Source organism: Rattus rattus, chromosome 17, assembly GCF_011064425.1.
Source record: "Rattus rattus isolate New Zealand chromosome 17, Rrattus_CSIRO_v1, whole genome shotgun sequence".
In the NCBI taxonomy this organism is placed as follows: domain Eukaryota; kingdom Metazoa; phylum Chordata; class Mammalia; order Rodentia; family Muridae; genus Rattus; species Rattus rattus.
The window spans coordinates 37,402,321-37,425,030 of NC_046170.1; the positions used below are offsets into that span (position 1 = coordinate 37,402,321).

Here is a 22,710-nt window from a genome sequence, read left to right on the forward strand (position 1 = left end):
AGTAGGGCTCATGGTGTAAGGACATCACCGTCACCCTGCTTGGGACTTTCCTTCTTGTTGCTAGGCTTTTAGCTTAGAGATGAGGGAAGGCTGTCTTCACATAGGCTTTGAAACGTTAAGACAGTGTCTCCCAAGCTTCCTAATACTGCAACATTGTAACACATTTCCTTATGTCCTGGTGACCCCTAACCATAAAATTACTTCACTGCTATGTCATAACGGTAGTTTTGCTACTGTTATGAATCACAATGCAAAAAGTCTGATGTGCAGGATGTCTGACAGATGAACCCTGTGGGAGTCAAGACCCACAAGTTGAGAACTGCTGTTTTAAAACCTGGCATGCTATGATGCTATGGACTCTCATCTTGTGATCCCAGCTATTCCCATACATAGTGACTTTCCAGCTTCCTGGCTATAGGAAAAGGCTACCAGGCAAGAGAAGAACTGGGCTGGCGGGTCATCTCCGTGAGAGATGGTGGCTACAGTCAAGCCTGGTCATCTGCGTGCAGTCAATACCATCCACACGGTGGAAGGAAAGAATCAACTCCTAGAAGATGTCCTCTGACTTGGACACGCACACTGTGGCATGAGTGCCCCCCTCTCCCACACAAAATAAATGAACTTTAAAAGTGTGGGATCTCCAAAATCATTGTTTAATATTATCACACGTTTGTTCTCCTCACATTGCCTTACCAACGTGGTTTGAGGAAGGGACCAAGTTTAGAAAGTTCGTATTCTGTCTGAAATCTACTTTTCCAAGAGGTTTGGTGGTTCCAGAACTCAAGCTAGCCACATGCTCCAGCTTCTCCCATCCTCACAGTTGTTTTGTTTTGTTTTGTTTTGTCCCCAGGACTGTGGGCTGTGGTCAACAATGCTGGAGTCTTCCACTTTCCGATCGATGGGGAACTCATTCCCATGACCGTGTACAGAAAATGCATGGCGGTGAACTTCTTCGGAGCCGTCGAGGTCACCAAGGTGTTTCTGCCTCTACTTAGAAAGTCCAAGGGGAGGCTGGTTAACGTCAGCAGCATGGGAGGTGAGTCGGCCTGTTGGCCCACAGTCACCAGGCACCTGTCACTAGATGTGTACAGCATTCTTTGCAGACTACACAAGAGAGCCAGGCGCACAAAAGAAGGGCTGGGTCGCAATGAGTCAGTGTGTGTATTCAGAATCAGTTGACCTTTCTCTCCTTTCAAATTCTCTCATGCGAAAGCACTTCACTTTCTGTTAATTACCATGTCCATCCCTGGAGGTTTTCCGACACGTAGGACAGCACGGCTCTTGGCACAGGAAACTGTGGTGCTGTGGGAAGCCTTTCTTTGGCCTTCTCTGAGCATAGCACACTGCTATTTCCTGTAAGTTGAAAGAGTGAAGAACATTACTCTGTGTGCACCCTGGGAACCCTGAGTCCATTTGCCAGGGTTGACCATGATGTTGTCCTTGTCTTTGTTGGTTGGGTCCAAGATGTGTCAACAACATGGCCGCCTCAAGATGTGTCAACAACATGGCTGTCTCATTTTCCATAAGCTACAGTCTCGGATCGGGCCATCACACCTTACCCTTTCCCACAGATATCTTCACACAGGAGTTCCCCAGGTTTACCTCAGCTTTGGGAGACCTTCTGGAATTCTTTCTCAGGTTTCTGAATGGATGAGAAGGAAATCTAAGGGGACTGGGCTCTGGAGTCCCAGTTCCTTCCTTATGAGATGGACACTAGTCTCCCTGGTAGATTAGTTGGTTCTAAGTCAAGTTTGTAAAAAGAAAAGGTCCAGCTAGGTTTCTGGTATTGGTGTGTGTGTGTGTGTGTGTGTGTGTGTGTGTGTGTGTGTGTGAGAGAGAGAGAGAGAGAGAGAGAGAGAGAGAGAGAAAGTGTACTTATTCCTGTGTGTGTACTTGCATACATGTGTGTGCACATATAGAGGCTGAAGGAATTTTCCACTTTTTTGGGAGGGGAGGGCAGGATCTGTCACAGAACCTGGAGCTCACTGATTTAGCCAGACTGGCCAGCTAACAAACTACAAGGATCTTTTTTGCCTCTACCTCCCTGGCACTGAAGGATGAGTGTCATTCCCTAACCCCCCCCCCATTTTAAGTTGAGGGGACTGGGTTCGAACTCAGATCCTAAGGCTTGCACAGTGAGCACATTAGCAGCTAGGACATTTTCCCAGCACGACTCCACAGGCCACACATTACCTTTGTCTTCATTCTGCACTTGGCCTTTATACTTGCAAACACTTTGGACACCTCACCCCTCCCACTTCCAGGATGCCCTCTGGCACCCCTGGACACTGAGGATGAGCCTTGTTTCTCTCTTTCCTGTCTCCATTCTTGCTTCAGGCAGTCCCTTCATTCGTAAGGGCTTGAATGCTCTACGTGCTGCAGACCTACTACCTGGCAGGAGGAAGCATCAATAAAAAGGTGAATAAACGCCATCAGCCTTGTGGTGCCTGCCCATAGTGCACTCACCTGGAACTTAATCGCTTCTGTGGTCAGCTCGGTACCATAAGAGTTCAAAATCAAAACAAGGGCCTGGGGAGGTGGGCCTGGTCTGTCAAATGCTTGCCTTACAGTCATGAAGACCTAAGGTCAATTCTCAGAGCCTACAGGAAGGAGCCGGGTCTGGTGGCTCTTCCCTTCTCACCCCAGCACTGGGGAGGGGGACAGGGGGAGCCCTGGGGCTTGTTGGCCAGCTAGCACACTCTGCTGGATGAGCTCCAGGCCAGGGAGAAATCCTCTCTCTCTCTCTCTCTCTCTCTCCTCTCTCTCTCTCTCTCTCTCTCTCTCTCTCTCTCTCTCTCTCTCACACACACACACACACACACACACACAAGTTATTTCACCTGATGAATGACACTTGAGGTTATCCTCTGGCCTCCGTGTATGTGCTCACCCAGGGGTACCTGCTGAAACAGGAAAATGCACACACGTGTGCCCATACACACAGACACACAAAGAGAAAGAAATGCCAACTTGTGAGGGAGTGAAAATGGAACCTGGATGGGGCAGCTTAAAAACTTGTAATGGGAGCTGAGGAGATGGCTGGCTCAGTGGTTAGAGGCCTTTACCCCTCTTGGAGAGGACTAGTGTTTATTCCCAGCACTCATGTAGGACAGCTCACACTCAGCTGTAACTCTAGCTCCGCGGGGATCTGACACCCTTTCCGACCTCCCCAAGGACCAGGCTCAGGTCCACGTATCTGTACACATGTAGATCATTTTAAATCTTTTAAAAGGAAAAACTCAAACCCCACCCCCACCCCCTTCCCCACCCCCACCCCACAGGCCCCTTTCCTGTGTGCCTTCTGCTTGGCTTTGACACCCTGATGGCCAGGAGTTCTTAACTGCCTTCATAGCTTTCTAGAGTGTGAAGACAAACATTCTAAGATGAACATTCTCTCGACTCCCATTCTCACCCTCCCATGGCGTGGATTCGCACCTCACTTTACCATAATGTTTTCTTAGGACCAATACCAGGCCATTGTGTTTGAAATCAAATGGCCTGTTCCTCCCCCATCCCCCCCCATCAAGCTTGCCTTCCCATGTTGTTCCCTGTTCTGTTGGCCTTTCACATGTCCAAGCACAGAGCTCGCTTGGCTTTGCTCCTCCCCGAGCCTCCACCAAATGTATGAAGTGTTCCTTCTTCCAATCTGGCCCTGAAGGTTGTGCCTCAGAGGAACTCTAGGAAGAAGCACATTGGTAGGACACACAGAGCTACCCAGGAGATGGTATAAAGGTCATATGACAGTAGCAGGAAACCAGGAGATGGAGGCATAAATACACGGCCGGCCAGGGCGGGGGCTGTAAGAAGACAGACAGGCAGCTTCCCAAAGTCCCACCTCTCTCTACATTAATTTGCAAAGGCTGCAGGACTAAAGTGTGGCTGAAGGCTGGGCTGCTTAGATGGTAGGGTTCTTTTCCTACCATTCCAGAAGTCTAAGACAAGTGGATCAGGAGTGTTTTCTCCTCAGGTCTCTTGGCTTTCAAGGCCCCTTTATGATCCTCCTGCCTCTACCTCCTTCAGCAAATCCTATGGGTAGTGTGAGCTACCATAACCAGCTCGAGACCTCTTTGTGATGTACCCTTTTAATTCATTCCTGTCTGTGTCTCTTCTTAAGCAGAGGCCCATCACACCAAGTCGGGGACCTAGTTCATCCTAATAGTCTCTGTATAATGCCCACGACGCAGAGAGCAAAAGACTCAGCATATGGGGTTGTCCTGGAAAGGGCACAAAATTTCATCCGTCATGTATTGGTAAGGAGCAAAAGAATTCAGCAGAAGGCACTGAGAGGAATGAATACCTGGGGCCAGAGAATTTCATGATATAATAAAAAATTACTTTGAGGAAATCAGAAGCCACATGAGAAGCCAGCTGTGGCAGCATGTACCCAGAATCCTAGCACTGGAGAGACAGACGCAGGCTGATACCTGAAGCTCATTGGCTAGTCATCCTAGATGAGTGAGAGAGTTCCAGATTCAAGGTGACCTTGTCTAAAAAAGTAAGGCGGAGAGAAAGCGAGGAAGACACGTAGTGTTGACCTCTGGCTTCCGTATGTACACACTTTTGTAGGGGACTGGGGGGGATAGCTCAGTGGTTAGAGCACTTACCACTTGTATAAGACCTGAATTTGACCTCCAGATTCCACATGGTGGATCACAACCCCTTGTAACTCCAGTCCCAGGGGATTTGATACCCTCTTCTCACTTCTGCAGGCGTCTGCATGTGTGAGGTGTACAGAAATTCACATAGGCACATGCATATCTTGGAAAGGCCTGTTACTACTGGTTTCTTGTTTTGAAGCCGTGATGGTGGAGGGAAAAACAGGAAGCCAGTCACTAGCATCTGCTCTCCAAAAGGAATCCTAGCTATCTGGATCTACCAGACTGTCTGGAGTCTGAGATCTCTGTTATCTTTGTGGTTCTCTCTGCAGCACAGGAAGAGTTGAGCAGTAAGGCAGGAAGTCTATTCAAATCATCTGTGACTGCAGGGCTAAGAGCACCAAGGAGACCAGTGCTGCTCTGAGGAGGCCGCTGGTCTGCTGAGCAAACGGAGACAGCTCCCACAGACATTGTCTAGGTTGGGGCTGGTTTGTTATAGCAGCAACCGAAGCTAATACACCTGACTTGACTTGGGTAGCCAATCAAAGGCCTCTAGGCCCGGCGGGCTGCTTCTTTACAAGAAATATACATCTATACTTTCTACCAAAATGGTGGACACACTCCCCTGTAGTGGCGTATTTATCATCTCCCTCACACAAGTTTATCTCTCTAGCTCTTATCCCAGCAAGGCAGTTGGATCAATATTTAACCAAGTATTTAAAGAATTGGGGGAAGATCTGTAATTTTCCAGGGGGGAGTTAAAAGCTTTTCCCAGCCAGTTCTCTTCTTAGGAAACCAGAGTAAATATTTGTACATAGCTGCACAGCGTCCGTGACTGAGAACCATTGAGGACAACCTTTCGGCCTTGGGCTTTGGGGGTCAGGCCGGCTCTGAACCTTGCTCTTTTGGTATCAGCTGGTGACAAGGGACAGGCTGCTCACTTATCTCTGCTTTTACTATCAACGGTCACATGGAGAACCCTGGGCAGTCTCAATGACGCTCAGATGTGTAGAGGAGTTATTCCCTACTTCTGATCCCTTGATACTTGGAGCAGGAGGCTACACTAGCATTGTGGGGAGTTTGGAAACACCCATGACCTTGAACCTCTACTAGTAGCGATACCCATCTCCTCTTGGTGACAAATCCTTATGTCCTGCCACCTGTCCATATGGTGGGCACCCTCTTCAGGGGGACGTTTGCTTCCCCCACCCTCTATTGTATTCTCTCTGTAGAATGGGGAAGATTCACAAACACCCAGGCCTCTGAGTCTCGTTTTCCTCCTGAGCCAGGAACTGGGAGGGCATCTTGGTTGAAACACCACCAAATCAAGTAAAGTAGAATCAGTGTATGCATGGAGATCCCTTCCCACAGAACGAAGGACAAATCCACTCTCTGAGAATATGCAGTGCCCCTGTCACTGTGCCCCATCTTAGCTTAAAACAACAACAACAATGGCAACAACCAACCTATAGGTCAGTGAGAATGTGGAGGGACTGGAGGAATCCTTATCCCTTCCTGTTGGGAACTGAAACTGGAGCAGTTACTGTGGAAACCATTAACCAGTCCCTCAGTGAGTTAAACGCAGTACAACAGGAGGCCCAGCGGTTCTATTCCTAGGTCTGTACTGCAAAGAATAGCAAGCGAGGGCTCAAATAGACACAGGTACCTATCTGTGAACGGCAGCGTTCCTCACAAGAGCAGAAGGGAATAAAACAACCCATCAATGGCTCCCAGACGTGGCACACAATAGACACGGAACATTTACAAGGCACTGAACTATTGATTCCTAGCAAGACAGCGTGGATCAGCCCTGAAAACATTAAACACTGCAGGCAGACCTCGAAACATCAGCACCACGATTTCTAGACAGAAGCCAGACATGGAAGGCCAAGCAGCCTATGATTCTTTTTCTGTGAGCTGTCTGCAACGGGGGAACCAGGGAGACAGGAAGTAGAATAGGTAGTTGACAGAGGAATGATGACCTCATGGGTGCGGCCTTTCCTTCTGAGGTGATGAGACTGTTCCAACAGACGGAAGTGATGGACAGAGACGTTAAGTGGTCTTGATGACAGAAGCCAAGAGCTGAACAGACCAAACACTGCAGAATCATACACTTTGAAGAAGTCGGTATAGCCGACTTCACGTTATGTAATATGATGTTTATGTTGTGTGCTTTACCATGGTAACAGATTTTCTGGGTCCCACCCCCCTATGCCTGCCTTACTGCATCTAGAGTCGGACCTGAGAACTTGCAGCTCTTGCTCTCTCTTTTCAGAGCAAGGCGCTGGACCTTGATTTTGGAGTGGCACCTAGCAGCTCGTCAGAGTCTCAAAGACCTTCAAATGACGAGGAGGCCGTCAAGTGCTGTTTGGAGTTTGAGATTCCTTGGAGGAATCAGTAAACCTGACTCTCCTGAGGTCAAGGGAAGGGTTTGTAGTTCAGTGTGGGAAAGTGGGTCAGAGGAATGGACTCTGTTCTCAGAGCCAGTTTCAGCCCATCTTGGAAGAATGAGAAGCTAGGCGAGAGAGACCTCATGGTGTTCTCCTGAGATTAGGTCTGGGTAGCCTTGGCTAGGAGACCTACCAGGGTGTGAATGAGCTAAGGTGACCTTCGAGCTTTGTCCTGTAGTCTCTGGGAAAGACTGCAGTGTTCTGCCCGCTGCTGTGTTACTAGGAGATTTATTCGAAATGTTTCCTCTCTCCCTTAACTCCTCAACATACCTTAGCTTCAAGCTGAAAAGGGGGGAGGGGGCCATCCTGGGGCTGGGGCGTTAGCTCAGTAGTTAAGAGCTCCCTTTGCTCTTGTGGAGGACCCAAGTTAGGCTCCAGTACCCACACTGGGCTACAGCATCTCACAACTGCCTGTAACTCCCAGTTCAAGGTGACCGTCTGACCGTCACGGGCTCGGGTATACATGCCCACGCCAGTACACAGACACACATGCATAATTAAAGACACTAAAGCAAATCTGTAAGAAGCAAGGCTCCCTGTGTGGGAAGTTGATCATTCTGACGGTGGAGTGCGTGAGGCTTTATGTAGGACATCAAGACTGGCCAGCCAGACCTTAGGACACATTCCTAACTTACCCTCAGGCAAGAGCAACTTCCAGCCTATGCATAGGGAGTGGAAATTCACATCCTCAGTTTATTTACTCGACAGGGACAGGAGACAAGGTCCTAAGTGGGTCACAGAGGCAGAGGAGGTGGAGCTGAGGAACTGGCAAACATGCACCTGGGTTTGGATCCACATAAAAGCCAAGGTGATAGTGGGCAGTGGCCCCAGCGCTGGGGTATTACTGGAACTTATTGGCTAGCCTGTTGGCCAATCAGTAATCTCGAGTTTATTGAAAGACCTTGTCTCAAAAGACAATGGGGGGAGTGTCAGAGGAAGCCTCCAGACGAACATGTACACACATGTGCAAATGTATGTTCATGCACATGTGCACAAACACACATACATACACAGTTCACACACCACACACACACACACACACACACACACACATACCACAAGAGAAAGACAGAGAAGCTGTGAGAGAGGTGGGGAGAGGGAAAGAGAGGGGGGAGGGAGAAGGAGAGGGAGAGACAGAACAGGGACTGAGAGGATTGTTGGGGGGACAACCATGCTCATAGTGTGTACATAAATAAGTTTGCTATCATGACTTAGGAGAGGTGGGAAGAGTCTATGGTCCTGTATGTGGTTGGGCAAAAAAATGTCATACTGTTGATCGGATGTGTTAGTCAACCAAAGCTGTCATCATGAAATACCATAGGTCAAATGGCTTAAATAAGAGAAATATAGTTAGAGCCATGGAGGCGGGAAGCCCCACATCAAAGTATCACTGTGTAGTGTAGCTGGTGAGAATACTCTTCTTACCTTGAAGGTGGTTACTATCTCTATATGTCACCAAAGGAAGGGCACCTGATATTAGGAAGTTAGGTTCCCTGCCTTGTGATTTCAACTAATCTGAATTACTTCCTTAGAGGTCCCATCTCTAAAATATAGCCACATTGGGGATTACCACTTCAATGTAAAATTTGGGGAAACACATTTAGATCATAATGAGAGATTTTTTGTTTAGCCAGCCAATAACAGGTCTTTTAGTGTCCCAGTAATGCATGATGGAAAAGTTCTACAAATCTGGTGGGCAATGTTAATCATATTACCAACACTCGACCTTTTAAAAGTGGCTAAGAGAGCATTTAGCATTTGCTTGTCAATTTGACACAGCCTGAGTCATTGCCTAAATCTGATTGGTCTCTGAGCATGTCTGGGATGGGGGTGGGTGAGTGTTGATCATTAATTGATGTCCACTCTGGGCAGCAGCATTCCCTAGGCAGATGTTGTACAAGAAAAGTAGCGAAGGATGAGCCAGCAAGTGGCATCTGTTTCTGTTTCAGGTTCTTCACTGGCCTCAAGCAATAATGGAGTCACCTGGAAGTATAAACCAAACAACCCATTTCCTCCCCTAAGTTGTCTTTGGTCAGGGCGTTTTATTACAGCAATAGAAACAGAACTAGAACAGTGTTTTTACTATCCCCTCTCTGTGTCCTAATATTATGGACACAGACAGACAGACAGAGACAGAGATGACAGAGACAGAGACAGAGAATACAAATGAAGAAGCTATTAGTGTCTCATTTTAAAGGGGCACTAACTACACCATAAGGGATCTGTCCTTCTGACGTTATCACATTCCAAAGCCCCTGTCTCCAAATACAATCCTACTCGGGTTCTAGAGGTCCAGTTGAAGGTTTTACATTTATTTTTAATTATGAGTGTGCCTGTGTTGATGACTGTATGTCAGCATGGGTGTATCATGCCCACAGGGGCAAGAAGAAGGCATCGGATTCCCTGGGGCTGTAGTTACAGGCCCTTGTGAACAGCGGCCTGATCTAAGTGCTAGGAACTGAACTCAGGTTCTCTTTGACAGCACTAGCTGAGCCATCTCTCTAGGCTTGAGGTTCCATATCTAGATTTTAGGGAGCACAGCTAGGTCTGTAGCTCTTCCATTGTACGTGTGGCCAGTGATATGTTTCTCTCGTTATAGGTTAGTTTTCCTCTTTTGGAATTTAGGTGAATACGGTCACAACAAAGAGCACACACTCAATTTTGCTCAGCTCCCTCTCTCCCTATAATTATGATGAGACCTTCCTGTGACTACACATACTAAGTTCATGGCTTTTAATGGCTGTGGTGTAGTCTACTGTATAAATGTATCCGTGTAGGCAGTCACCGAGTGGATCTCTTTTGGCCAGGAGAATCCTCCATCATGCTAAAGGTCATGTCCTTGTTCCCGTTTTCCTGGGGATGCTGTCAGGTTTCCTTAGTGCTGAGATTCAGATGTTTGCAACTCTCCCAGTGCCATTTTCCCACCTAGAACCTACCTGGAGCAGCTTCCTGTAACAAACCAAGTGACTTTAAAGCAGAAGTCTATTCTTTCACGGTTCCGGAGGACCACAAGCCAAATGAAAGACTTAGTAGGGCTGCATCTCCTGAAGTCTCTGGAGGAGTGCTTAACCTTGCCGCTTCCATTTTCTGCTGGGCTTCTCCCAGCAGACCCAAAACCTGTGCCCCTGCCCTCACATAGCCTTCCTTCCCTTCTGCGCCTCTGGGGTCCTATCCTTTGCTTTCTTATAAAAACACCCCTGAGTGGACTTGGGGCCCAATCCATTCCATTTATTCATTATTTGTTCGTTGTTGTTATTTATTTGCGTGTACGTGTGGTGTGTGTGTGTGTGTGTGTGTGTGTGTGTGTGTGTGTGCGCACGCGCGCGCGCTCATATGAGTGTACGTATCTGTGTGCATATGCATGAGGAGATTAGAGTTAGACATCTGGGCTCCTCTTGGATCATTCTCTACCTTAGTTTTTGGAGAGTCTTTCACTGAACCTGGAGGTCATCGACTCCACTAGGCTGGCTAGCCAATGAGTTTGAGGGTTCTGCCTATCTCTGCTTCTCCGGTGCTGGGATTCTAGACGTGCACCATCACACCGGGATTTTACATGTGTACTGGGGATCTGAATTCATGTGTCTGTGCTTGCACTGTAAGCTGTTTACCAACTAAGCCATCTCTCCAGCTCCTAATCTGGAATGACCTTGCCTAGTGATCATAACGTCTTAACCACATCTTGGAGGGCCCTTTATTCCAAAGAGATAACTTACACTTCCATATTTCCTTTGAGCCTCCCCTGTAAAGCTCCTTCCTTGCCCTGCAACCAGGCCCAGCTTAGGGCTCCATGTACTACACTAAATGTGATATAGGAGGGCAATGAATATTTGTTCGTCGCAGATGAATACGTCTCATGTTCCTTTCAGAAAGGCCCCCACAGCACGCCATAGTAGATGTCGCTCCTTGTTGTAACTAGTACTGAATCTAATTGGTTGGATATTGTCATGGTGGTTGAAGTGTGGACCCCATCCACCCCCACTCCCAATGATACATTAGGTAGAACTTCAGAATGAACACCACAAAAGTTGAAGGCCATGAGCAGATGTTGCCATTCCCACACCAATCGCGTCTCATTTAGAAATAAATACATCCACACCACAGAACCCTGGAAGGTCCCATGATGTCACAACTCAGAACAGGCGCTCACCTGGATTCAGCAGGACCTTGCATACCTTTGCCTGACCCGGTCACTGTTGACATCAGTTCCTGGGATATAGTTAGGTACTTTAAATATTTATCGGATGAATGAGTGAAGATATCAAACCCTATTTTTTTTTCTCCCGCTCTTCCCACAGCCATGATTCCATTTCAGATGGTGGCCGCCTACGCCTCCACGAAGGCGGCTATAAGCATGTTCTCATCCATCATCAGGCAAGAGCTTGCCAAATGGGGAGTCAAAGTCGTCACCATCCATCCTGGAGGCTTCCAAACAAGTAGGTACCCAAGCCCAATAGATCTACAACAGTCATTCTGAGAGGGACCCTGATGTTTGTCTTGATCGGTTAGGACACCACTGAACCCTCAGGGTTGTGGGAGATGAACACAGATGGGTGTTGGTAGTGAAGACCTGTTTGATTCAGCTTGAGCCAAGTGCAAAGCTGACCATGTAGATGTGATGTGGGTGTTTTAAATAGTTTATTTTTAATTAATTAACTAATTTTTAAAACAACATGGATATAGTTTTATTTTTTTAAGACTTATTTATATGAGTAACACTGTAGCTGTCAGACACACCAGAAGAGGGCATCAGATCCCATTATAGATGGTGTGAGCCACCATGTGGTTGCTGGGAATTGAACTCAGGACCTCTGGAAGAATAGTCAGTTCTCCCAACTGCTGAGCCATCTCCCCAATCCAATTTATTTTTATTTATGTGTGTCAACACATGTCTGTTTATGTGTGCATGCACATGCAGGCAAGTACCTGGGGAGGCCAGAAAAGGATGTTGGATCCCCTGGAGCTGATGTTATAGGCAGTTATGAATCATCCTATGTCAGTGTTGGGGACTGAACTCTGGCCCTCTGCAATAGCAACGTGTACTCTTAACTGCAGAACCATCTCTCTAGCCCCAGCTTGGATGCTTAAATGGGGCTGAAGGGGTGGGGAGAGCAAGGATGGGGAATTGGGAAAAGAAGGCTCAGCCAAGTCAGCAAACTTAAAAGTACTAAGGATGGATCAGTGTGGAGGGGAAGACTTTAGGACTCGACCTCTTTATAGAGACTGGGAGTCAGGTCTGGTCCTTCTGGAGGATTCCCCAAAAGAACAAGCTCCTAGGACCTTGAGTTGCAGGGGATACATAAATATACACACGATTGAACAACCTTTTGAGTGAATTCTCCAATTAAGAGAGACCAGAAACCACCATCAAGGTTATGTTTGCTGGAACAATAGTGAGTTCTTCTACCGGTGGTGAACCTTCTTAAGCAGGTATTCAGAAGGGCTCATGCCTTTTAGAATAGGGGCCGATATTGTTAAGGCTGGGCTAGAGTATGGTCAGCCTCTTCATGCAGGAGTTTGGAGAGAGTTACTATGCACTCAGTGGGAAAACGGGCTTCATCTGACCTTTAAGAGCAAGTGCCAATTGGATGATTCTCTTCTCAGCTTTCTTCTGGAAAAGGAAGAGAGGGCCCAGATACTATAAACAAGCAAAGGCCATGTTAAGTGCAAACCTAGGACCCTTGGTGCCCCCTCAGAACACGAACTTCCTCACAATCTCTTCCTCTATACCTAAGATTTATTTGCTTTGAAGGGAGCACAGCCCAGAAATGACCCCAATGGATTCTCACTGATTTTCCTGAGACAACTAAATCCCACTTCCAATATGGCATCCATTAGCATCTTGCTGGGTTTGTTTATTTAGGTTTAAGGGATTGCTCTTAAACAAAGGGAATGAAGGCACGAGTAACATTAGCATCCCATTTTATCCCTGCAAGATCACTTTCTTTCCTGGCCTCTCTGTGTTTTGGAAATGGCATTTCTCTCCTCTCCTTTAGAAAACAGGACCACCTCCTTCTTTCATGGGAGATGTGGTCCTTTCCCCATCCCCCACCCCTTGAATTTCTGAACTTGGGCAGGGCAGAGACAGAAAGTACATCCACTTTTTTTTTTTTTTTTTGGACCATAAGACATGTAATTGGTTATGTTGGTAGGGGCCTGAGAGGCACATCTAATAAAGACCACAAACTGGAAGGTATTGTAAGCCAAATGCACAAGGCAAAATTTATAAAGAAAACCTTGGCCGGAAGCACTTAGCAGATGGGAAACTTACCAGGCTGTGGAGGAGGCTCAGGAACCACTGGACAGGTAAAACTGAACATTAGCCGTATATGCTGAGAAGGGAGATCAGGGTAATTGAAAATGGAGAGAAAATGTTATCTTTTGAGGGGTTTCTAGCCCAAACTCCCCAGTGGGGAGGAGACTACTGGAAGTTGATAGAGAAGAAAATCTACCAAAGTCAGACTGGGATAGAAGGCAAAGAAGGGTGTTCTAGAAAGGAGAAAGGGGTGATGGAGAGATGGCTCAGTGGTTAAGAGCACTGACAACTCTTCCAGAGGTCCCGAGTTCAAATCCCAGCAACCACATGGTGGCTCACAACCATCTGGAATGGATCCGCTGCTCTCTAGTGGTGTGTCTGAAGACAGCTACAGTGTACTTACATATAAAATAAGTAAATAAATCTTTAGAGAGGGGAAAGCTAGCTCGGAGCCGGTGGACCAGGGAAGTGCTGCACTGTGCTTCTTTGCACATCCTTATTTGTTACTTTCGGTACATTTACATGTAGGCGTCCACACACAATGGCACATGCACCGAGGTCAGAGAACGACTTTTGGGAGCTGGTTCTCTCCTTCCACCATGGGATTCCTAGAGATCAAAACACAGGCTTGGTGGCTAGTGACTTTACCTACTAATACATTCTTGCTGGCCTTGAATTGGACTTGACACCTGCCAGTAGAATCAAGCATTAGGATGGGCCTATGAGCCAAAGGAAAATTCCAGAATACCTGTGTAAGGCTCCCTTTGGAAAAAGGAGCAGGCTGGTGTTAATTTGTGCTTTAAAGGGCTTAGGGAGCTCTTGCTGCTGACGTTTCTGGGGAGCATCTCTTAGCAGGTCCAGCATCACGTAGTCCCATACATGCTAGGTTTAGTCTGTAGGATGATTCATTATGCAGCAAGGCAAGTCCAGCCTATCATTGGACGAGAAGGAAGGGTAGATGGGGAAAAGTTTAGGGCAGAGGAGGAGAAGGAGCAGGGTGGGTAGGGGAGTGGGGGGTGGAATTGAGATGAAGACGATGATGGAGAAAAATGATTCCAATCCAGGTGGTCCAGGTCAATTTTGTCTAGGTGGGCAGTTTCTATCTTTATTAATTGGCAGTGTGAATTTATTGTATGTATTATGGATTGAGAAATTAACAGGTAAATCTAATTGCTGAATTATAAGTTTCTGGAGCTTTGATTTACCGGGCTAAACAGGACAGCATATGAAAGAAATGGCTGAGAGGCAATTGGAGTGTGTGGATCTGGTTGGTTGCTTGTGAGGAGTGAGAATGCACAGGGACTACAGAATGAGATGTGTGTGTGTGTGTGTGTGTGTGTGTTGTGTGTATATGTGTGTATATGTGTGTATATGTGTGTGTGTATGTGTGTGTGTGTGTGTGTGTGTGTGTGTGTGTGTGTGTGTGTGTGTGTGTGTGTGTGTGTGTGTGTGTGTGTGTGTGTGTGTGTGTGTGTGTATGTGTGTGTGTGTGTGTGTGTGTGTGTGTGTGTGTGTGTGTGTGTGTGTGTGTGTGTGTGTGTGTGTGTGTGTTTGTATGTGTGTGTTGTGTATGTGTGTGTATGCGTGTATGTGTGTATGTGTGTGTATGCGTGTATGTGTGTATGTGTGTGTTTGTGTGTGTGTGTGTGTGTGTGTGTGTGTGTGTGTGTGTGTGTGTGTGTGTGTGTGTGTGTGTGTCTGTGTGCCAGGCATGGTAACTACCACCAAGGGGACTGTACAGAGAGGGCAGCTAAAAGGGAGACAGCCGGAAGAGGGCAGCTTGTGGGCTTGCAGACCCTGTGGTAAGGTAGCAGTCAGAATGAGCGGATCCGGCTCTCAGAAACTAATAGAAAACACTCCTTTCTAATTTTTACCACAACAGTAGTTGACCTTACTGTTTCCATGAAGAACTATATCATAAACATAGAAAAGGTATGACACTCACCATTTAACAACTTAACACAAGCACCTGAGTACTTAGATCAACAAAGAATCTAGCACCTAGAAGACCCTATAGAACCCCTTTACTTCTCCAAAAGATACCTAGCTCTTCTCGTGTTATAATGGCGATGTGTTGGCTTTTCTTTGAGGACTTAAGTCCAGTTATCCACCCTTGGACAGAAGTTTGGCTGCACTGGCTTGGAGGATTAATGTCTGCATTTTCATTGTTGTCTTCTGGTCAACATTGTGCTTTTACAGGTCATCTATGCTGGGTGTGGCTGAAATTCATTATGGTGTTTGTGGTATGTGTGTGGTGTGTGTGTGTGTGTGGTGTGTGAATATGTGTGTGTCTGCTATGTGTATGTGTATGTGGGGCGTGCGTGTGTGTGTGTGTGTGTATGTGTGGAGTGTATGTGTGTGTGTGTGTGTGTGTATGTGTATGGTGTGTGTGGTGTGTGTGTATATGTATGGTGTGTGTGGTGTGTGTGTATGTGTGTGTGGTATGTGTGGTGTGTGTGTGGTGTGTGTATGTGTGTGTGGTATGTGTGGTGTGTGTGTGTGGTGTGTGAATATGTGTGTGTCTGCTATGTGTATGTGTATGTGTGTGTGGGGCATGCATGTGTGTGTGTGTATGTGTCATACTGTACAATGAGCAAATTGGTGAACTCAACATTGGTGAACTCAGCATTTCCATCTTCTTAAAATGTAATTGTTCTGTTGGGAATCTCGTCTAGTTCCATATTGAATATATACAGGACAGGATTAATTAACATGTTCCAGGTGAAGGCAGTGAGGCAGGGTGGGGAATATGTCCCAGTGCAGGCTCCTGGTACATTGTAGTGAGGGGGAGTCTGAGGACAGATCTCCAGTGCCTCCATCTGGGCTCTGTCTTCCATACTAGGCCATCTCCATGTGTAGCTGGGCACTGATGAGCTCTCCGAAGGCAGGGAGCCAGAGAACAGAGGGTCTAGAGGATTACACCCTGCATTTTTATTTGATTGAAGGTAGGAGCAAGAAAGGAACTTACAAAGAAAATGGCGTGGAGCTCCTGAGAACTGTGAAGGACCCTGATCATATATATTTTTTTATATAATGTCCTACAATAAGTAGTCAAGGTGTTGCATGCCTGGCACATATTAAACATGCTAATTTCCTGTGCTGTTTCACTCTGTTCTCACCTATGGAGGAGGCAATGGAATAGCTCCAGGTTTTTCTTGTAGTGAGAAAATCCCCAGCCACAGAGCTGATCTAAAGCAAAGATAGAATTTTGACGCAGGTTAGATGGACGGCGTGTTGCTCCACAGTGCTGAGAGAAGGATGGGTGATGTATGCCTGAAGTAATAGGTGATGGTTGACAAAAGGCTGGTGGCTTTGTCACCCAGAGGGGGAGGACTGGGGGCTCTAGACAGTGTCTTCTCAAATGTGGTTAGTTCAGGAAGAGGTGGGAGATGAATCTGTGGGTAAGGACATTTGATGCCAAGCCTGATGACCTAAGTGTTGTCACCTCCCCAGGACCCACATGGTGGAAAAACTAATTCTGCAAGCTGTCTTCTGGTGGCCACATAAGCATGGTGGCATGAGGGCCATCCACACCCCACATAAACATCCAGATAGATAGATAGACAGACAGACAGACAGTCAGACAGACAGACTGATAGATAAGCAGGCATACTATCCCCATCCACTATATAGCATTCATATAGATAGATGGATGGGTGGATAAATGGATGAATGGATAAATGGATGAATAGATGAATGGATGAATGGATGATGGATGGATGGGTGAATGGATGAATGGATGGATGGGTGGATGGATGGGTAGGTGGATAGATAGATAGAAACATAAATAGATACACAGAAACATAGACACATAGACAAATGAGCCCCACCCCATATACAACATTCAGATAGATAGATAGATACATACATACATACATACATACACACACATAGAAACATATATATATATATATAGATACATAGAAACATAGATACATAGACAAATGATCCCTACCCCATATACAACATTCAGATAGATACATCGATAGATAGATAGATAGAAACATACATACATATACATGCATAATACTACATACACACATGCATACATATACACATAGATTCATAGATATATAGATACATAGGTCATCCTCATCCCCTATACAACATATAACATTCATATATATACATATATATATATATATACACAGAGAGATATATACTGATACATGTAATTTTTAAAAGTCAATAAAAAAAGAAAAAGAAATCAGTGAAGCGAGGAGAGACAGAAATCCTCTAGCCTTTGATCAGGGGTTGGAGAGATACGTCAGAATAGACATGACAGGCAAGCAAGAGTGTTTCGCAAGGTTCAACCTCCAGTTCAATTGCTGGGTAATTATTTCTCCACCTGCAGTGCTGTGCCTCACGAGGAGAAATAGGCCACTGGATGCTCGCTACCATTCTCCCAGCTTTGCTGGACTTTGGGGGTCCAACACTTTGTCCAGGCACTTCATACACTAGCCAATGAAGGAGCATCCCACAGTCAGCCAGCTAGCAGGACAGAGTGTGAGGGTCCATGGCGTTTTCGAGGGATAATCTGGTAGTAGCTGTTCAAAAACTGCTCATGTTTTTTAACCAGCTGTCTGCACTCTGGAGTGCTCTTTGGAGACAGTGCAAAAAGAAAGCTTACATCTATGCTGTGAGTTTGTGGACTTCAGCGTTGCAGCAGCAAAACCTAGCAAGGGCTGACTGGCAGTGCTGTGAGGGCAAATGGCTGCCTGAAAGCTGTTCAAAGAAGTCTATCGCTCTGCTACAAACCACAGCTCTACAGCCCTTGACCAGGAAAATGCAGATTACAACTTGTTGTTGTTGTTGTTGTTCCTTCTTGATAAAAGAAGATGTAGCCTTCTGTATGCATAAGTACATGAGTAAGGAGGAATTATGGAGGGGCATGCAAAACTGTTAGTCACATCAAAGAAGACTGATTTTAAAGATGCTCACATCTCCTCTTTACTCACAAAATAAGCAGGCATTGCTGCTATGTTTTAAAGCAAATATATTTTATTTAATTTCATGTAACAAGCAGGCATGTTAAGATGTATTTCTACCTAATCATGTCATTTACATAATAAAATTTAAACATGTATTGGAATTATATTAAAAACATATTTAATGTTTAAAATTACACACAGAAAAGATTGTAAGCTGCGTACTAAATTTTCAATACAGAAGAAGTAGGTACTGTTTGTAGATTTAATAAGTTATATGTGCATGCTGTGTGTGTATTTACATATTTATGCACACAGAATAGATCATATATTAGATGCTATATTGTAGGCATTATGTTTTACACACATAATTACCATGAGAAGACATGTGCTAGAATGCTCCATCAGCCACGTCTGTAAGAGCTGCAAACGAAAACCCAAGACCAAGTTTCATTGTAATGTATCGTATCTACATTTTGGGCAATATTTATACAATGTAAAGCTATACAATAAAGAGAATGGGCATATCACTTGTGAATGCATCACACACATACACATTATACACAGAGACGCACACGTACATCACATACATGTATACATTACATACAGAGGCACACACATACATTACATACACATTACACACATAGAAACAGACACATACACCACACACAGAGACAGACACATACACCACATACACATTGCACACAGAGAGACACACATACATCACACACATATATACATTACACATAGACACACACATACATCACACACATATACACATTACACACATAGAGACACACATACATCACATACACATTACACACAGAAACAGACACATATATACACCACACACACAGACACATATATGCACGTTACACACACAGAAACACAAACATACACCACACACACAATGCACACACACATATATTAACACTACACATAGAGAAACACACACATATACCACACATGCAGACTCACACAAACACCATACACACAAACACATACACATATACATACATACACCACACACACACACACATACACATTACACACACAGAGAAACACACAATACATTACACACGCAGAATCACACACAGTGAACACCACACACACACATACACACACACACTACACACACATACACCACATATATACTATACACACTGTACACAGAGAAACACACACATATGCCACACACAGCAAACACCACACACACACACACACACACACACACACACACACACACACACACACACACACTGTCGAGCAAAAAAGCTGACACCAGAGAGTTAAGTGCTCAAAACAGACAGAATGAGCCTGCCCTTGTTAGCAAGGACAGTGGCACTTGAGAAGGGTCTAAGAGAGGACCGGGAAGAGAGCACTCCTCTCATTTTTGGACTGGCTGCTCTCTAGCTGGGCTCTTCAGTTTGTGAAAATCCCAGCCAGCTGTCTTTATCCATATTTAGGCTTAAACGATTTATTTTGTGTGCGTGTGTGTGCCTGAGTGTTTGCAATGTGCACCCACGTATGTCTATGCCTGTGGAGATCAGGAGAGGGTACCAGATGCCCTGAAGATGGAGTCACAGGCCGTTGTGGGTCACCTTGTGTGTGTGCTGGGAACCAAAGGTCAGGTGCAGAAGTAGGAAGTGCTCTTAACCACTGGGTCATTTCTCCAGCGTCACGTGCAGGTTTGGAAATGCGAATCAGTGATGCTGTGAAGCGTTCACTGTGAACCAAATGCACAGAGCTGACCATTAGATGGCCGTTGGATGGCTCACTGGTGTGCGCTTCCCAGGTGTGCTCTCCCTCCGTCCCAGCATTCCTTAGTTGCCGGAAGTTCTTTGTGCAGGTCTGGGATCTGGTGAGCTCTCCCCCTCTACTCTGGCATGTCTAAGTGGTCATCCTTGAAAACATACATGCCGGCAACTTTATGCACACTGTGTAAAAAGGGGCTATAAATCTGAAAAAGTTCAAGGAGAGGTATACGGGAGGATGTAGAGGGAGGAAAGGGGGAGAGAGAAACTGGTTCATGATCATCTGCCTCCCTTTTTTCCTGTGTTCCAGACATCGTAGGCTCACAGGACAGTTGGGATAAAACGGAGAAGGAGATCCTGGACCACTTTTCCAAAGAGATTCAGGAGAACTATGGACAGGAATATGTCCATACGCAGAAGCTCACCCTCCCGGTCATGAGAGAGATGTCCAACCCGGATATCACCCCTGTGCTGCGGGACATCCAGCACGCCATTTGTGCCAGGAACCCCTCTTCCTTTTATTCCTCAGGGAGAATGACTTACCTGTGGATCTGCTTCGCGACCTACTCCCCAACCAGCTTATTGGACTATATTTTGAGAAACCATTTTACTCCAAAACTCATGCCAAGAGCTTTAAGGACAACAAGTTAGAAGAACAAGGCCCGGGTAGGGTGGGAAATGCCACATGCTTAGGATGAAAGGGAAACCTCTTATTAAACTAACTTTCTACCTCAGATTCTTGTTTTGAAACCTGTCTGTTCCCTGTGACTTGGTGGGAAGAGGACTGGAGGGTGGTAACAGGGAGCACAATGGAGAGCGAGCACAACTGAAACATTGTTCCTTCAGAAGCACCAATCAGAGACAGGCTTTCCTCTCAGATGCCGCTCACAGGTAGTTCTAGACCACTTCGGACAGTTACTATACTGACAAACCGAGCCCAGGAAGTTTTCCCTTTCCCAGCATAAATATACATTTGTATGTATGTATATATTATATATGCATTATATATATGCATACACATATGTGTGTATACACATATATGTATGTGTTTATATCGTACTGAATTCTATTAAGTGTGTACTAGTATTATGTCTCAACAAATCAAAGTGTCTACTCAATTTGATCATTTCTTCTTGCTCAAAGATACTGACAGCTACTCCAGTCCTTAGCAAATGTAACCTTTCTGGTACTGGCTAGTTTTGCCATGTGCTGCTGGCCTCCGGGCAGGGTGGGTGGCAACTTAAAGTTGGGGTTACAGTGGCAGTTCATTTTTATTTGTTTTTACTCTGAGATAGATCTCATGCAGCCCTGGCTGGCCTCAGAAATCACTGTGTAGCCAAGGAAGCAAGAATGGCTTCAAACTCCTTATCTTTCAGCTGATACCTCCCACATGCTCTGCTTGAAGTGTGTGTGTGTGAGAGAGAGAGAGAGAGAGAGTCAGACAGACAGACACAGACATAGACACAGACAGAGAGACAGAGACAGAGAGAAGAGACAGAGACAGAAACAGAGACAGAGAGGAGAGACAGAGACTCAGAGACAGAGGAGACAGAGACACAGAGACAGAGACTCAGAGACAGGAGAGACAGAGACACAGAGACAGAGAGGAGAGACAGAGACACAGAGACAGAGGAGACAGAGACAGACAGAGACATAGACTCAGAGACAGGAGAGACAGAGACTCAGAGACAGAGGAGACAGAGACAGACAGAGACATAGACTCAGAGACAGGAGAGACAGAGACACAGAGACAGAGACTCAGAGACAGGAGAGACAGAGACACAGAGACAGAGAGGAGAGACAGAGACAGAGAGGAGAGACAGAGGAGACAGAGAGACAGACAGAGGAGAGAGACAGACAGAGGAGAGAGAGAGAGGAGAGACAGAGGAGACAGAGAGACAGAGACAGAGGAGACAGAGAGATAGAGAGGAGGAGGAGGAGGAGAAGGAGAGAGAGAGAGAGAGAGGAGAGACAGAGGAGATAGAGAGACAGACGGAGAGACAGAGCATGTGTGGTGCACAGGTGAATGGTGGCTGGAAGAACATATCCAGGGTCCTGCTGTAACACCTTCTGCTTTATTCCCTTGAGGAAGGTCTCTCGGTGAACCTGGACCTCCCCGGGGGAGATCACCGAAGCATTTTATGTGGACTCTAGGACCTAAACGCATGTCCCCATACTTGTGCAGAGAGCCCTGTTGGCCATGGAGGTATCGCTCCAGCTCCTGCCATCTAGTGGAATAAAACAACGTTCCTGTTTGTGCCAAGGGTTGCCTCTGCTTTCCATGGCAGAGCCCTCTACGACATTTTACTCATTGGAAAACTGCTTTCCCGATTGGAGTCTATCCTGCCCGTCTCTGTCACTGTGTTTGCCTTTTCTTCACCATTTCACTGTGGTCACAGCATCCTGGTCAGGAGGAAGAGCTGCTGAGAGAAGCCACTTCTTCTGTTTAATCCACAAAAAGCAAATTCTTACTGGGTATAAACGTTTACCATGTGAGGGCAGCGACTCAGAGGGGTCTTCAGAATCCTTTCCTAAGCAAGCCTTCTTGCTGTCCTGCTATGTCTTCAGTGACTTCCCCCGGGGAGTCTCAGATAGCTCAGTCATCAACCAGACTTGGAGTCGGTTGGAGTCGTAGCTCCTCCCCATGCTCCCTTGACCTCATTGCTTGAATCACAAATGTTCTTGAGGAGATCTAGAACAGTGACTCCTTCCCAGAAAGTGCCAGAGAAC

General features: G+C 46.1%; 1 protein-coding gene across 1 annotated transcript in view; it reads left to right on the forward strand.

Moving 5' to 3' along the window:
* The window catches only part of Hsd17b2 (hydroxysteroid 17-beta dehydrogenase 2), a 65,897-nt gene extending 45,183 nt beyond the window's left edge, over window positions 1-20,714 (forward strand). Inside the window, exons 3-5 of the mRNA XM_032887846.1 lie at window positions 851-1,036; window positions 11,341-11,478; window positions 20,291-20,714. Coding sequence (XP_032743737.1) covers window positions 851-1,036; window positions 11,341-11,478; window positions 20,291-20,631 — 665 coding nt within the window. The 3' untranslated portion in view covers window positions 20,632-20,714. The remainder of the gene's footprint in view (window positions 1-850; window positions 1,037-11,340; window positions 11,479-20,290) is intronic.
* Window positions 20,715-22,710: the final 1,996 nt, after the last annotated feature.